Source organism: Lipotes vexillifer, unplaced genomic scaffold, assembly GCF_000442215.2.
Source record: "Lipotes vexillifer unplaced genomic scaffold, Lipotes_vexillifer_v1.1 scaffold897, whole genome shotgun sequence".
NCBI classification, from domain to species: domain Eukaryota; kingdom Metazoa; phylum Chordata; class Mammalia; order Artiodactyla; family Lipotidae; genus Lipotes; species Lipotes vexillifer.
Window position 1 is genome coordinate 1,391,445 of NW_006785587.1, and position 16,351 is coordinate 1,407,795.

A 16,351-nucleotide genomic window follows, 5' to 3' on the forward strand; every position below is an offset into this window, starting at 1 on the left:
CTTCTTAACCCATACAAAGCTCTTCATTATCTGGCCCCAGCCAGCCTATCCAGTCCAGTCTTATCTCTTACCATCCCACTCACACACACATACACCCTGACCTCCCACATGAACTGCATGTGCTGCTCACTCTGGGTCTCTTGTGCCTCGCTTGGTTGGCTTCTACACATGTCAGTCACTGCATGTGGTGACTCTCATTGTCTGCCCGGTTGCTGGCCAAACCTGGTTCCCGTTTCATCCATTCTGGGACACCTTCCTTGACCACCTTGCGTGACCCCTTTCCCAGCAGAGTTAGGCCCTCTGCCTCTGGATTTTTCCAGACCATTTCACACTGTGCCACAGGGTTTGCTTGTCTCTCTCTCTCCCCACTGACTTTGGGTATTTTGCCTTTTTCATCTTCTTATCCCAACATGTAGTCCAGTGCCTAATCAGTGTGTCTACTTAAGATTACTTTCGTTTGTTTTCAATTGTCACATTTCTTTCTTGGTTTCAAACAATTTATAGAGAAGTTGCCTAAAACAGTTACACTCTCCTGAGCTCCCAAATGCATAGTCCCAAGAACTATTTATCCAGCGAAGAGATCATGTCCTAATTTCTGTTTCATTCAGCAACTATTCTTTAATAGTTTTGGTTTTCATTACGGCTCTATTATTTATATTGCAGGCCCTTTTTACTTTTTAGTATCTGAAATATACACAGAAGAAATGATGGTGTGTGGGGCAGACTTTCTGACTTAGTGTGGGTGTTGGTGCTCTATGTGTTAATAATATATGTTGGAAATGTTGGTATGTCAAGGTATTTGTTAAGTAGGAAGAAAACCACTGTTAGAAAGCATCTAAGTTATGAGAATGGTTGTACTTTTCAGAATTTTTAATTAGTTTTGTATCTGAATTCTTGTATTGGTATATGTGGTGGTATGTTTGTTGGTGAAGCATGTGGACACAGAATTGTTAATATTTCAGCAGTTCATGTTCATTCTTCCCATCAAAGCAAAAGTCAGCAATCTGTTCACAATATTTTTTTTTAATTCATCATGATAAGGTTATATTTGGGTGAGTCCAGATTGATTGATTGTAGCCACATGATATATTTAACGAAATCTAAATCCTACTGCACAGTGGCTATCTCCCATACTCACTCTTTTCTGGCCATCCCTCAGTAGGGCTACCATTAAGTCAGATAGGGTTCTCATCTGCCAGGATGATTGCATCTTGCCTTTGTGAAGCCCTGTCCTCCCCAACTCCACCCCCATCTCTAGCACTGTCTCTGTTGCTCAGTTTTTACACATCCTGTATTTACTACTTTGACCTTTTACCACAATCTGCTCAATATTCTAAATTCCAACCTTTATTTAAGGCTCTGAGGCCCTGGACTTACCTCCTTAGCTCATGGCCCGACATCTCTCACAGTGTCTGTTATATATCCTGTTCACATTTTCTCATCTCTTATGTACCCTTGTTTAGGTTTCCTTTTCCAGCTCTCTGTTCCTGTCCTTCCCTGTCCCTATCCTTCAAGCAAAATACTGGAAGAACTCTTTTTTTCTTGTTCTTCCACACAACCTTCACTTACTGGTAATTATTTCCTATTAAACTATTCCTAAAATTCTTTCTCTTACAGAAAGCTATCTTGGATTGATACTGGAAAGCCTCTTACTTTTCCTGACCTTTATCTGTTCCTGGAGGAGTAGCCATCTCCTCTCCCATAATGCTGCATTATTCTGTTCTTTGTCCTCTCATTCTATTCTTTGTCCTCTCATTCTTTGTCCTCTCATTCCCAGAGTGTACTTGCCACCGATGAGTTTAGATAGGCAAATGTACTGCTTATTTGGTTTTAGATTTTGTTAGTTATTTCCCTCTTGAAGACCTGGAAGTCAGGGACTACATCTGCTTAATTATTTGTGTATTGCCTTACAGCCCACCATCACCATTTCCACACACACGACTCATAACTGCTTTCTGGTAACATGAAACAATGGCTTGATAAGAGTGGTAGATGTTGAACATTTGGCATTCGTGTTGCATGAATTTTACACTGATGCACATTGAGGAGAATAAAAACTCTTGGCTTTGGGGTTTTTTTTTGTTTTTTGGCTGCATTGGGTCTTTGTTGCTGCACACAGGCTTTCTCTAGTCGCGGCGAGCGGGGGCTACTTTTCTTTGCAGTGTGTGGGCTTCTCACTGCGGTGGCTTCTCTTGTTGCGGAGCACGGGCTCTAGGCGCGCGGGCTTCAGTAGTTGTGGCACATGGGCTTCAGTAGTTGTGGCTCACGGGCTCTAGAGCGCAGGCTCAGTAGTTGTGGTGCACGGGCTTAGTTGCTTCACGGCTGTCGGATCTTCCCGGACCAGGGCTCGAACCCATGTCCCCTGCATTGGCAGGCGGATTCTTAACCACTGCACCACCAGGGAAATCCCGGCGTTGGATTTTTTTAAGGATTCCCTGTTTAAGGGAGAACAGGTGGTAAAATTAATCTTATAAAAAGATAATGTTTTTCAGATTTGTTGTTTTGTCTCTGTCAAGTCTACTAAAGCACATTGAAAATCAAATAGAGCTAAAACAGTACTTTGATACATCAATCCACAGAACAGTTGATTGTAGTAAATTAGGATTTGTCATAAAAATTTCATAATGCCCAAAGGACTGAAGTACACAGAGAACGTAGCAAAAGCTGCAGTTTTAGATGTCTTTCTCATGCAGGTCATTATCTATGAAGTCTCAATAATACAGGAGTAAACAGAAATTGCTAGAGAGATGTCCAGAATAAAATCTGATACTTTAACAGCAAAAAGCATTGGCTGTTTATATTATAATATATGTTATTAACATAATGACTGCTCTTCTAAGAACTCCATAAAGAAAATACTGAGGGTTTATTAACTCATAATTAGGAACAGTTACTGGGAAATAAACTTAAAATAGGAAAATCTGTTTAGAAACTGGAAATGATCTTAACAGGGAGAAGGAGGTTAATATCTCTCCACTCAGTGATAACATCAGATTCTCCTAAAGTTAAGGAAAAATTGTTTAAAGCAACTTGTTGTGAAATTTAATTTAGGTATAGGGGTTCCAGTTTTCAGTGTTTTTCTTTTTTGAAGAATTTCCCAGAAATGTTTTTTAAAATTTTGGATTAAGTATTCCTTTTGACCATAAATAATTTTAAACAAAGTAGTGTTCAAATGTGATGTAAACTACATTTTATTGTCTTCTTCCCATTTTACACTTAAAATTATATGTTCCATTTAAGACTACATCCTACTAGTTAGGTTGAAATTAGGTATCCTAATCCTAACTTGAAATTAAGCAAGAAATTAGGGTTTTTGGAAGCTTTTTAGGAATTTTTTAAGGAACATACTGCTTTTTACAAGTTATGTGCTCCCTGGCACCATCAGTTGGTATATGACTTTTTTTTCTTTTTTCAAATAGAACCTGATTCACAAATTATGAACATTGGGGTGGAGGGTGGGAAATATTTTCTTTCCCTCATATTTGCCAGGGTGTTTAGTGAGAGATGTTAATAGGTCTTCATGGGTAAAAGGGAGAGAGCACTGTCATAGGTTTAGAAGAGTACCTTCTAGCCCTCATCATGGTACTTCAGTATCTACCTTAGCATATTAAAGGGACTGAGGAGTGGCTGCAGTAAGTAAATTGTTTAACTTTGTGTAACCAAGTTTTTCAAACTTTTGACCACAGAATGCTTTTTGCCCAGAATACCTATTAACAGTCCTTGAAACAAATGTTCCAAGAGCAGTCTGGAGCGTCATACTAACCAGCAAAACCCGTAGATCAAAATTAATACCTTTTTCAAAATCTTGATTTACTGAAAGGAAATATGTTAATTATTGGGAATATCTGTCCAAACACCTGGATTTCACCTGAGCCAGTTTTTTTTGTTTGTTTGTTTTATTTTTTAACATCTTTATTGGGGTATAATTGTTTTACAATGGTGTGTTAGTTTCTGCTTTATAACAGAGTGAATCAGTTATACATATACATATGTTCCCATATCTCTTCCCTCTTTGTCTCCCTCCCTCCCACCCTCCCTATCCCACCCCTCCAGACAGCCACAAAGAACCGAGCCGGTTTCCCTGTGCCAGGCGGCTGCTTCCCACTGGCTATCTACCTTACGTTTGTTAGTATATATATGTCCATGTCTCTCTCTCGCCCTATCACACCTCACCCTTCCCCCTCCCCATATCCTCAAGTCTGTTCTCCAGTAGGGCTGTGTCTTTATTCCTGTTTTACCCCTAGGTTCTTCATGACATTTTTTTTCCCTTAAATTCCATATATATGTGTTAGCATACGGTATTTGTCCTTCTCTTTCTGACTTACTTCACTCTGTATGACAGACTCTAGGTCTATCCACCTCATTACAAATAGCTCAATTTCGTTTCTTTTTATGGCTGAGTAATATTCCATTGTATATATGTGCCACATCTTCTTTATCCATTCATCCGACGATGGGCACTTAGGTTGTTTCCAACTCTGGGCTATTGTAAATAGAGCTGCAATGAACAGAGCCAGTTTTGAGTGCCACTGGATCTGGAGTATTTGGATGTGTGTTATAGACAGTCATTTAGAAATCTGTGGTTGAAAGAATGTATTTGGAAGCTTAGTCACTCTGCTTATATCTGTGATGTTATTATTTTATGTTTTCTTAGGGAAATTTTGAAATATACATGAAGAGAGAAAAATAAAATGAACATTTTGCCATTAATGGTTCAGATGTTTCAAACACTAGATGAAGTTCCATTAAAAAAGGAACACACGTTTTTTAGACCACCCTTTATAAATTAATTTTTTAAGTGATTCTGATTTATATAGCAGGACCTACACACACACACACACACACACACACACACACACACACACACACACACACACACACACACATGTAAAGTGCTTATTAAGCAGCAGCAGACCAGATAACAGAATGACGAAACTATTCTCATAGCTGAACTTTAGAGTCCAAACTATTTTTTCTCATGTTTCGTCAACTTTTTTTCCTACCCACAGGATAAAGGACAATATTAATCTTGGGCTAGGCTAGGTACTTGCCTCATCTGGGGTCATTTTATTTTTCCTGTCTTTCATCAGACAATATTGTGTATTCCTATGTTGACTTAGGAAAACTGATGCCTTTTGAAAAAGAGAAGTTCGTTTCTCTGTCTGCTTTCTGTGTCAGCTTCATCCTAGAGCTGAATCCCTGATTGGTTGAGACCAGGTTTGGCTCATCCCACTGTGGTAGGGAGGGTTGGGACTGTGTTGATTGGTTTAGGCCAGTGATGTTAAGGGATAGAATCAATCCCTACTCCATGGCTTGCACGTTTTGGTCTTAAGGCATATACGAAATGGGGAAAAAACCAGGAATGATGTCCTTTTACTCCAAACAAGACAAGCTTTGAAAATTCTACAGTATGCTATACTAGATATTTGTAATATCACATGAGATATTTAGATATTTCCATTATTTATTAACAGTTCATTTTTTTCTTGGGTGTTTTTAGTGGACAAGAATTTTGGGCAGACTTGAATGCCATGAATGTGTATGAAACAACTGAATTTGACCAACTACGAAGGCTGTCCACACCACCCTCTAGCAATGTCAACTCTATTTACCACACAGTCTGGAAATTCTTCTGTAGGGACCACTTTGGATGGAGAGAGTATCCTGAGGTATTTACAGGTTTTTTTCCAAAAGTGCGTTTAAATTTTTTTGTCTTTCACTGTTCCTTCTCAACGATGACTAGACAGAACCACAGATGAAAGAACTTATGGATGTAAAATTGAGTCTTGTTGATATGAGTAACGCTTTTCTCTCTTGATTTTTCTGAAAATATATTTTTTCCCATTAATCCGTAACCCATAAATAGAATACCACTATTATCAGAGAGAAAATGCTTTTCCCAGTATATTTCTTTCTTTCTTTCTTTCTTTTTTTTTTTAGATGGAGGGGGTAGGAGTTTATTAATTAATTAATTTTTGCTGTGTTGGGTCTTCGTTTCTGTGCGAGGGCTATCTCTAGTTGAGGCAAGCGGGGGCTAGTCTTCATCGCGGCGCGTGGGCCTCTCACTGTTGTGGCCTCTCTTGTTGCGGAGCACAGGCTCCGGACGCGCAGGCTCAGCGGCCATGGCTCACGGGCCTAGTTGCTCTGCGGCATGTGGGATCCTCCCAGACCAGGGCTCGAACCCATGTCCCCTGCATTAGCAGGCAGATTCTCAACCACTGCGCCACCAGGGAAGCCCTTCCCAGTATCTTATACTATAGGAGCCAAGTATTTAATGTGGTAAGTACTCAGACTCAGTGCCGCCTTTGGAGTAATTTTAATGAGATGAGCACTGGTGTAACTTTTGGCTATATCTGGCTCCTGGTGGTTGGATCATGTGTTACACTATTAGAAGTTTAGAAGTCTAGGGGGAAACAATCACCCTTAAGCCCCTGGAAGAAGTACTTGAAAATGTTTACTGAACTGTGGTCAGGCAAATCAGTCATTTAAAATTCTATCACATGTGCACATGCATCCTTAGTCTGAGATGGTAAGAATAGTTCATCCATCACAAAGCAAGGTTTTAAAATGATGGTGGTTTATTTTGCCTGTGAGAATTCTGAGTCACATTTAAATGCCCTGAAATGGACTTAAAGATTAATTTCACATTCCAAAGATCTGACTTCTTCAATTTGATTAAGTTCATTTCCAGTATTACAAAAAGGGAGAATTGACTTATCTACCTTAGGTTTTCTTTTAAGGCAATAGCAAAAGAAAATGACCTAGTATGTTAATTAGTGTAAAACACAATATTGAGTTAAAATTTCTCTCTTAAGTAGTCACTAGGATCTAATACTTTTCAAAGAGAATAAGAGGCTGTTTAAAATGTATCCTCAGAATAGTTGGACTGTCCCTGTGTTTTTCCTCAGAGAGGTTTCTTGGGTTTGGAACTTAATTGGTTTATTTGAACTGTATATACTACTATCTTTAATCCTGTTCTGAAACTCCCTTAAGAAATATTAAAAAAAAATCTCCAGGACATTCTTAAAGCCTCAAAATAGAATAGACTAATCCTTCACATGTTTCATAAGGTGGAAATCCATGTTCTGAACAGGAAGCATTTTTCTATTCTGCAACTTTAAAGAAAATAAAATTCCTACGTGTAACAGGAGGTAATATGACTCACTGTACTTTATTGAAACACTTCTGATGTTAATAGCAAAGTTAACTATTTTTACCTTTAGTTACATTAACATTTTTCATATTTTATAGTGACTATTTACCATTTATTGTTTTTTTAACTTGCTTTTTTTTCCTTTACCTTCTGTTTTCTACTACATAGTCTGTTATTCGATTGATTGAAGAAGCCAACTCTCGGGGCTTGAAAGAGGTCCGATTTATGATGTGGAACAACCACTACATTCTTCACAACTCATTCTTCAGGAGAGAAATAAAAAGGAGACCCCTCTTCCGTTCCTGTTTTATACTGCTTCCATATTTACAGTAAGTGTCCAGCAGAAAGTCTCATCTTTGCTTCCATTTTATGTAAATGTACCCTTAATGCCAAAGAGAAAAAGACTGTAAAAGACTAACTTATTACCTCTAGAATATAAAATTCTGACTTATCTTTAGATTTGATTCTTCAAAAAATATAGTTCAGATAAGCTGCAGTTAACCCAACACTAAAAGAGTGAGTATCCTATTGGATTTTTTGAACTGCAAAGCAGAGTTAACATTTTTCCACAGCTAAAAGTACTTATACAGTATCTGGAATAAGGCAGTGTTTGCATTTGCCTCCTTCATGGAAGATTGAGATACCCTTCCATGTTATGGGACTATTTCCCAGCCCAGGTAAACTGCCTTGGCAAGTAGAGAGAGAGTCCCTCAAGGTGGTGTTCTCCATTCTTCTTCCTTGAGTGAATTTGCATGGGAAGAATTCACCTTTTCAAATAATTTGCATTCTCATTTGCTCAGTAAGCCCCATCTTCCTATAATATGCACTAAAATTACCTGTCATACTTTTAGGTCGAGACAGAACTCATCCTTCTGAATTATAGGTGAGCTCTCCTTCCATTTTCCCAAGTGCCATTTTTCTTTTCCCTCTCTAGAGAGCCCAGTGGCACATCTCCATAGGTCCCAAAAGCTGGGGCACATTACCATTAGCAAGGCCATGTCTGAAAGGTAGTATCTCTAGGGAAATCATTATCTACTCTAGTCAGACACACCATATTTAGAACTTGATTTTTAAAATGCTACTAGGTTTACTTGGTTTTATGAACTGGGGAGGTCTAGGGTAATATTGGTTGGTCTCTTCTGCTGATCTTTGAGGTAAAAATCTTTTGTATTCTTACTAGTAGTTTTTTATTCCAAGGCCAAAGTGTGTTTTTCCCAGATCATTATGGCAGAGTGTTAATGATTCTAATTCTGAGATTGCAAAGGGAACATTAAAAACAAAATATAAACAAAAATCCCTGAAATGCTAGGTACCCAAAAACAATTTGTTAATAAGGCAGATTTTAGAAATATATATATTGACTTGAGGTAAATATGTGCTTTCTTCTTAGTTCAAGTGTAAGGGTTTTTTTTTTTTATTATTATTAGAAACTAATAAAAATGCCATTTCACTAGCACAGCTGGAGATAGTGTCAGCGTCCAGTAGTTAGGAACATATTGTCCTCCTAGTGAGACAGTAGAACTCATTAATGAGACCGGCAGCTTGGCATGCTGAGCCAATCAAGCAAGATGCAGCTTCTGTGAGAGAGGAAGAATGCTCATTCAGGTGCTGCATTGTTGGGGGAGTTTTACAGAATAGGGAAAATTGATTTGTTTCCATCTTTAGTAATTATGGAATACCCTCTTCCCCCCACCTTTTTTTAAACTTAGGCTTGTTTTATAAAAGTATGAACTAAAAATAATATGAGCAGTAGTAGAATTAATGCCACAGATATGGCCTTCCTGTTTATAACATAGGCTTACAAGAGAAAAAGAAAGTCACTCTTTTTAAAATTTCCTAGTTTAGTCTTCTTATCTGGAACAGTGATCATCAGGTATAAAGTAGGAGCTTAGCAAGTCAAAGAGATAGTGCAGACATTTCAAGAGGAAAAGAGCAGAGAAGCAGCAAGTTCACCAGGGTGGAATGGGTAAATGCAGCCTTCAGTTCCTGTCTGCCCTAGAGCCTGGGGCTGGCCTAGAGGGCAGAAAGAGGAGGGACACTAATTCCAAAAAGCAGATTTCAGAAGTAGATTTCTAGAGAGACTGTGATCTTAGCCAGGAAGAAAGTTTTGTTTTTAAGTGTTAGCAAACACAAAGGGTCAAAGAAAAACATAGGTGTCAAAAAGGCCACAATTATCAGGGAACCAGAGATGCCTAAGAACTGGGAATGCTGGAGTAGGGAGGTAGAGAGGGTGAGGCGGGGGCTGAGTTCATGAATTACAGCTAAAGCTTGGCTCTTTTTAAACGAGGGTTTCCCTGCTTTTTTTCCCCTTCCAGTTTTATTGATATATAATTGACATAAAACACTGTATAAGTTGAAAATGTACAGCGTAATGACTTAATATATGTATATGTTGTAAAATGGCTACCACAATCAAGTTTAGCTAACATTCCTCATAGTTAAAATTTTTTTCCATGTGCTTTGATGATTTTTAATAGGGCTGATAAAAAGGATCTTATTCTTTAATATTCTTAGAATACTTGAGCTAAGGCTGCATAAGCACACAAATATCAGATTTAGAGGTTTGGAAGTCCATTTCAGCTGGAAGGACATCTGCCCTGTGCAATCACCTCATGGTCATGAGAAGGCCTGAGAGGATTTCTTTGACTCCTCCCCAAAAAGGATAAAATTAATTTTTACTTCATCACTGAAGTGAGGTTAGGAAACGTCTTTCAGAATGGCCAGGGGAGGGAAGGAGAATGATAAAAGGTGACCTTGGATTAGGAAAATTTGTTCTTCAGAGGCCCTTGAGTACAAGTGCCATAGCCTTTGACTTTGCCTCTCTAAAGAAGGCTGGTTACCGTGTGGAGCTCCCAGTATGTCATTGGAATATCCATGAGCTGAATACAAACTCAGCATTCTTGGAAAATAAAGCTACATTTGTAACTGTGCTTAGAATATGTATTTTTAACCCATGGCAACCAGAGTGTAGAGTTCCATCAGACAGATGTCTATATACATTTTTATGTTTTAGCCCAGTTAAGATGTTGGCTTATTATAAGTAAGCATCCATGGGTAAGAATGGATGCTTAACCAAATACATAAAATCTGATTTAATGTCTTAGGATAGATGGGATTTATTTACACAGGCTCATCTTCAAGCATGTGTAAGGAAATAACAGGCCCCCCCAGTCCCCTGAAAAAGGAAAGGAGACATTTGAAGCTTTCATTTTGTGAAACTGATTTCTAGGCAGGAGGGCTAGCAGAAGGAAAAGGAACAGTCTCTTCTATTGTCAGTGCCACGTTTTCAGTATGGCTGTGACAGCCTAAAACCTATTTTGGGCAGAGTGGTTGGGAGAATCTTACCTTCCTCCTTCAATCCAGAAACCTCTGTTGGTAACTTCAACCCCTAACAATACTGGGAACACTGGCGAGTTAGGACTTACACTCTTTGCAGAGCAGGGATAGAGGGAACAGCTAAAAATAAGGAGCTTATAGTCTGTTTCCTGCCATTCCTCTAGAATGTTGATGGCTTTTTAAGGAGTTACAGACCTATCAGAGTCTGATTAAAGCAGTAGGGGCCTCTCTTCAAAAAAATGTACCAGTGAAGGAAGGCTCTGGAGGAATTTGTCAGGGCTTTGTGAAAATGCTTCATAAGACAAGAACTGTTGTGCCCTCTGTCATGAAGGTTGGGGAAAACAGCACCCCTTTAGATCTGCTCCTGAACTTAAAAGCACCTGGGGGATTCTGCAAGCCCCGGATTCACCCAGAACTCTGTCTCTAACAAAGGGACTTTGAGGCATATTAATCATAGGCGCAGCTACTTGAAGGAGGTGGGGGGGGGGCGGGTAGAGGAGGCAGGTTGTACCTCTATAGCAAGCCATCTCTTAAAAGTCAAAAGGCTGTGGGGTAGTGGCAATGGTAGTGGGAATCAGGCAGACCTGAATTGCAATCCTGGTATCCATCCATCACTTTCGAGCCTTGTTTAAAGATTAAAGAAAGAAAATATATGTACATGTGAATTGTGAAATATATGGAAATGCAAGGAGTATGCGCTTAGAAACTAGATAGGCCTGGGTTCATATGCTGTCTCTGTTCTTTACTAGCTGTGCTGGCAGTTTCTTGATTTGAAAAGTGCTCTACAGCAGTATCCAAGTATCCAATAACCAAGCCATTGTGTGAGGTTATGACAAGTAGTGACACTGGGTGTGAAGTGCCTGGTCCACAGTATGTGCTTAGTGTAAGGTCGCTGATGATAAATATCCTCCTGGAGATTAGATGCATGTTCACCTATTGTTGTAACCTCTGTGTCCCAAAGCTCTTTTGAAAATTTCAGTTTCCTAATGATTTGGCAGACTTAGGGCTTCCCCGTGACCAATGTATGCTTATGAGTGGAGTAGTACCCCAGCCCTGAATCTGGGTCTCAGGGTCAGGATTATCTTTCTCTCTGCTTCTTCCCTTTTGCTCTGTTTTGAAAATGGCTAAGAAAAATGATTTAAATCATTTAATCAGGCAGGAATAAGTAACTGCTTGTCTAAACTCATCCTTCAACGTAACAGACCTGAATTTAAGGTTCAAGGATATTCTAGTGTCTAGGGCTTAAAGTAATTAGCTCCACCTTAAGCACATCTAAAGCTATAACATTTGAATTGTATTGATGGTTTTGCTGTTATATGTGATATTTAAAACTGAAGCAAATGCCAACTTTCAATGCCTACTCCATGATTTGTTTGTTTTTATACAAAAACCAAAGTATAAGCTTTTTAATTTTAATATTTTCTGTCATCTCCCTGTAAGCTCCCTCTTGCCCTGCTTCACTTTGCCTCCACTCACTATGCTTCCCCATGTACACAACCTCTAGCAATGATATGTTTTGTGCTTAGGACAGCAAAGTTTGAGGAACGTATATAAATTGTTCCTCCCTTGAAACGGAGCATAACTATATAGGCAAAAGAGGAATCCAGAATTCAGAAAGTAAAGATATTTATAAATTGGCACTTGCTTGCTTGCCTTGCAGCAGTACATTCCAGAGTTTTCTCCACAAGGAGGAGGCCAGGGGAAGCTAATAATAGGTTATCTCTATACAGGCAGTGTTAGCTCTAAGGTTTTTTTCTCTTTAGTTGATAGCATTTTCTATGTTGTTTTTTTAAACAAGCATTGAAGCTATTCAAATTATAATATTAGATACTGCTGTGAGATGGAGGTTTTGATGTAGAGCACCTTACTGCTGAGGTGGTACATTGACGTTCTCCCTCTCCCTTCTAGGACACTTGGTGGTGTTCCCACACAGGCACCTCCGCCTCTTGAAGCAACCTCATCATCACAAATCATCTGCCCAGATGGGGTCACCTCAGCAAACTTTTACCCTGAAACTTGGGTGTATATGCATCCATCTCAGGACTTCATCCAAGTGCCTGTTTCTGCAGAGGACAAAAGTTATCGAATCATTTATAATCTTTTTCATAAGACTGTGCCTGAGTTTAAATATAGAATTTTGCAAATACTGAGAGTCCAAAACCAGTTTCTTTGGGAGAAATATAAAAGGTGAGTCAGCAGTAATGAAAAGTTCGAGAGCTTTTCTTGATGTAGCTAATGACAAATGCAGAACATAATAGTAGAGACTTGCATAGAACTTAATGTCGTATTTGTTCATATATTAACTCACATATAATTCTCATAACAGACCTACAAGAAAGATTATTACAATCTGCATTTTACAGAAAGGAAACTGAGTCACAGAAAAGTTTGGTAACTTGCCACAGGTCATACAGCTAATATGATACAGTGCTGGAATTTGAACCCAGGCAGTCTAGCACCAGAGACCTTGTTCTTAATCACTTTACTATGCTGCCTCTCAAGTCAGCAACAAATTAATGTAATTCAGAGGGGATACATGTAGATTTGAGGAACCTCAGAATTAAGAGACTCTCAGGTTGGTGGAATTAGGTAAGGAAGTCACCCTGAGAAGATGTGAGAACTAGATTTGAAATGGAAGAGAGAGCAGGTGAACAAATGCTTGATGGAGAAAAAAGGGAAAGGGCTTTTCTTGTCTGCAGTGGAAAAGATAAGTTTAAACTTTTAGTATGATCTTTGATGAGATTTTGCCCTTGGTAGCTACTTTAACATTTCCTCCCCATTGAAACCATAAAAGGAAGTTTATGACTACATCATGCCTATTAAACTGATCTATTCATTTTTCTGAATTCCCTGTCCACCCTTTGCCTTAGAAAAAAGGAGTATATGAACAGGAAAATGTTTGGCCGTGACAGAATAATAAATGAGAGACATTTATTTCATGGAACATCCCAGGATGTGGTAGATGGAATCTGCAAGCACAACTTTGACCCTCGAGTCTGTGGAAAGCATGCTACAATGTTTGGACAAGGCAGTTATTTTGCAAAGAAGGCAAGCTACTCGCATAACTTTTCTAAGAAGTCCTCCAAAGGAGTCCATTTCATGTTTCTGGCTAAAGTGCTAACTGGCAGATACACGATGGGCAGCCATGGCATGAGAAGGCCCCCTCCCGTGAATCCCGGAAGTGTCACCAGTGACCTGTATGACTCTTGTGTGGATAATTTCTTTGAGCCTCAGATTTTTGTCATCTTCAATGATGACCAGAGTTACCCTTATTTTGTTATCCAGTATGAAGAAGTCAGTAACACTGTTTCCATTTGAAAAATCTTGGTACTGATAAATTATTTGTATAAACTCAATCCAGCATTTGTAGCAGGTTTTGGATGGGTGGGCCAGAGTGGGGAACAGCATTGACATTAATAGGGCACTTTTAAGACCCATTTTTTTTAAGTTGCTAGAAAGTGAAATTTTTTTTTAAGGGAAAACACAAGTTTTAAAATGACCACTTATTCTTTAATTATTTACTAATTGTTGTTAGTGTACTCAGTGTGGAAAAGACTACAGATTGCATACTCTTTTCATTCACACCTGTACATATAGGCAGCAGTGTTATTAGAAGCATTTTTTATAAAGAAACTGAACAGCCTAACTAATTACATGTGGCTTAAGCCTGGTAGAAGTTTGGCCAAATGAAATGGAGGCTGTGAGCAAAGTGAGGATTCTATTTATTTACAAAGATTAAAACTGACTGGAACTAGTACTACCATATTTAATCCCTGTGCAAAGCATCACTGCTGTGCTGTAGGATAAGTTCATGACATTCTGGTGGGTGGAAAGAAATTTCTATTTCTATCATCAGTAGGACTGAAATATGTCACCCAACCAGAGAACATCAATGACTTTAACTGTTCTGCAGAGTTTACCCGAGAACTCAGAGTTCTGTTTAGAGGAAGTAAGAAAGAAAAAAAAGGAACCATTTGAAAAGTTTGTCACCAGCAAAATTTTTCATTAACTAGTTACGTGAAATGTGATTCTCGTGTTAAACTTCAGCATTGGAAAACTCAGTCTCTTTCATTACCATCCCGCCCCAGTTTGAAGGAGTTGGGCATCTAATTTGGTTAAAGCCAGTCTGGAGAATTAGAAGTATTACTTTATTTTAGGGTTCCAGACCTAGGCCCTGACCGAAGGTTTTAGAGAGAGGAAGTACGTCTCTAACTGAATTGGTCAGGTTTTTTAGTGTGCTTTGCACAAAGTAGACCCTCAAAAGAAGTCTTTGTTGACATGGAAATATTGTTAAAGGTGGAGCTCCCACCCTTCCGCCTGCTTTGCCAGATGCAGCTGGGTTCCCTGGCCAGCTCTCTGTTTTACACTACTTCACAGAAACACAGACTTGGAAACTGTGCCACTGGCCCAGCAGGAGCAGTGTTAGGTGAACAGGCCACTGCCTCAGCTCAGAGAGGCAGCAGCTTGGTGTACTTTGCCTTAAGCAAAGCAAATGGACCTGGATTTATAAAAGCGGTAGTGGTTGTTCACAAAAGAATTCACCACGGAATTCTTTCAGGTACCAAGCTCCCCTAGTATGTTTGTGGTTATTTCATTTACACACAACCCTTCAGGAACTTCTGTGTTGTTGAAAGCAAGATCTATCTATCCTGATGTCTCAGTGACTCAGCCTGTTGAAGCACTTACCAGGGCTTCCACACAGTAATTTATTTTGCCCTAGTAGATCTTGTTGTTTGCTGCCATTGGCATGAAGCAGCCAACTGAGGCTGGTACAGTTGTCCTTTCATTCAATTGTAACTTGTAAACCAGTGATTCCCAATCTTTTTCAAGTTAAGACACCGTACCGTTGCTTATTTGATTTTATGAGACTTGTTCCGTTTTTTCTCCCTAAAGAAAAAGAAAAGCTTTATGACATATTTATTTTTTTAATAAAACTGAGCAAAAATAAAAGTTCTGGTAATTCTTTAAAACTTTTTCTTGTGGTTTTGGTTCCATTTAAGACAACTGCGTTCAACACGTAGTGGGTGATCTGTAAATGCTGGTCGGTTGCTTGAATCAGTGTGTGGTTGAATGACTGAATGAACAGACCTAACCAGAAACTGCTGCCTAAACACTTGTGCTGATAATCAGCAAAAAATACATTATCTGGCAGTCAACTGTAAGTCACAAGAGAATAGTGAATATTTTATTTTGCAGGTAAGTGCTTGAGGGAATGGGACAAGTTTTATTTCAGCAAACTGCTGTAGAAAAAAATATGACCAGGTTGTCCCTCTGCAACAAGTGCTGAAGGAAATAAAAGAAGTGTAAAAATCTCATCTGCTCTCAAGCACCTCCGCTTTCAGCTAACCTAAAGTGACCCAATTGGTAAACGTGATCCTCTCTGACAGTACTTTCTCTCCAGTGTAATGATTTTTAAATTCATGTATAGTATTGTATGTTCTAACTAAACAAGAACTATGGAATCAGACTAAATTTTGTAATGGTTCCATGGATTTAAAACATACTGAAAAGCATTCAGTAAATCTATCTCCCTACTGGCACAGCTGTAATTTACACCATTTCAGAAAGCTGCAACTCACTCTTAAACTATGGTTAAGATTTTCAGGGGGAGTCTGCAAACTAAGATATTCCAGTGTCATACAGTTTTGTAGACAGGAAGGTTTATGTGTGCAAAGTTAATAAATACTGGGCCTTTGTATTTATAAATTCTAAAACCCAACTCCACCTTTTGCTATTAACCTCTTTTAGTAAATGGCTTAGATATAAAAATTATTATTAGGGCCTGAAATACTGATCTTTGAGGAGGAATTTTTGTTATACTAGGTCTGAAAATGACTTTAAGAAAAAAGAATATATTCAATA

At 38.8% G+C, this 16,351-nt stretch overlaps 1 protein-coding gene across 2 annotated transcripts in view; it reads left to right on the forward strand.

Annotated features, from left to right (window-relative positions):
• TIPARP (TCDD inducible poly(ADP-ribose) polymerase) overlaps window positions 1-15,459 on the forward strand; it is a 30,635-nt gene extending 15,176 nt beyond the window's left edge. For both annotated transcript variants that reach the window (XM_007457653.1, XM_007457654.1), the window contains 4 exons: window positions 5,501-5,669; window positions 7,322-7,482; window positions 12,398-12,676; window positions 13,360-15,459. In XM_007457653.1, coding sequence (XP_007457715.1) covers window positions 5,501-5,669; window positions 7,322-7,482; window positions 12,398-12,676; window positions 13,360-13,807 — 1,057 coding nt within the window. In that variant the 3' untranslated portion in view covers window positions 13,808-15,459. The remainder of the gene's footprint in view (window positions 1-5,500; window positions 5,670-7,321; window positions 7,483-12,397; window positions 12,677-13,359) is intronic.
• The last annotated feature ends 892 nt before the right edge of the window (window positions 15,460-16,351 follow it).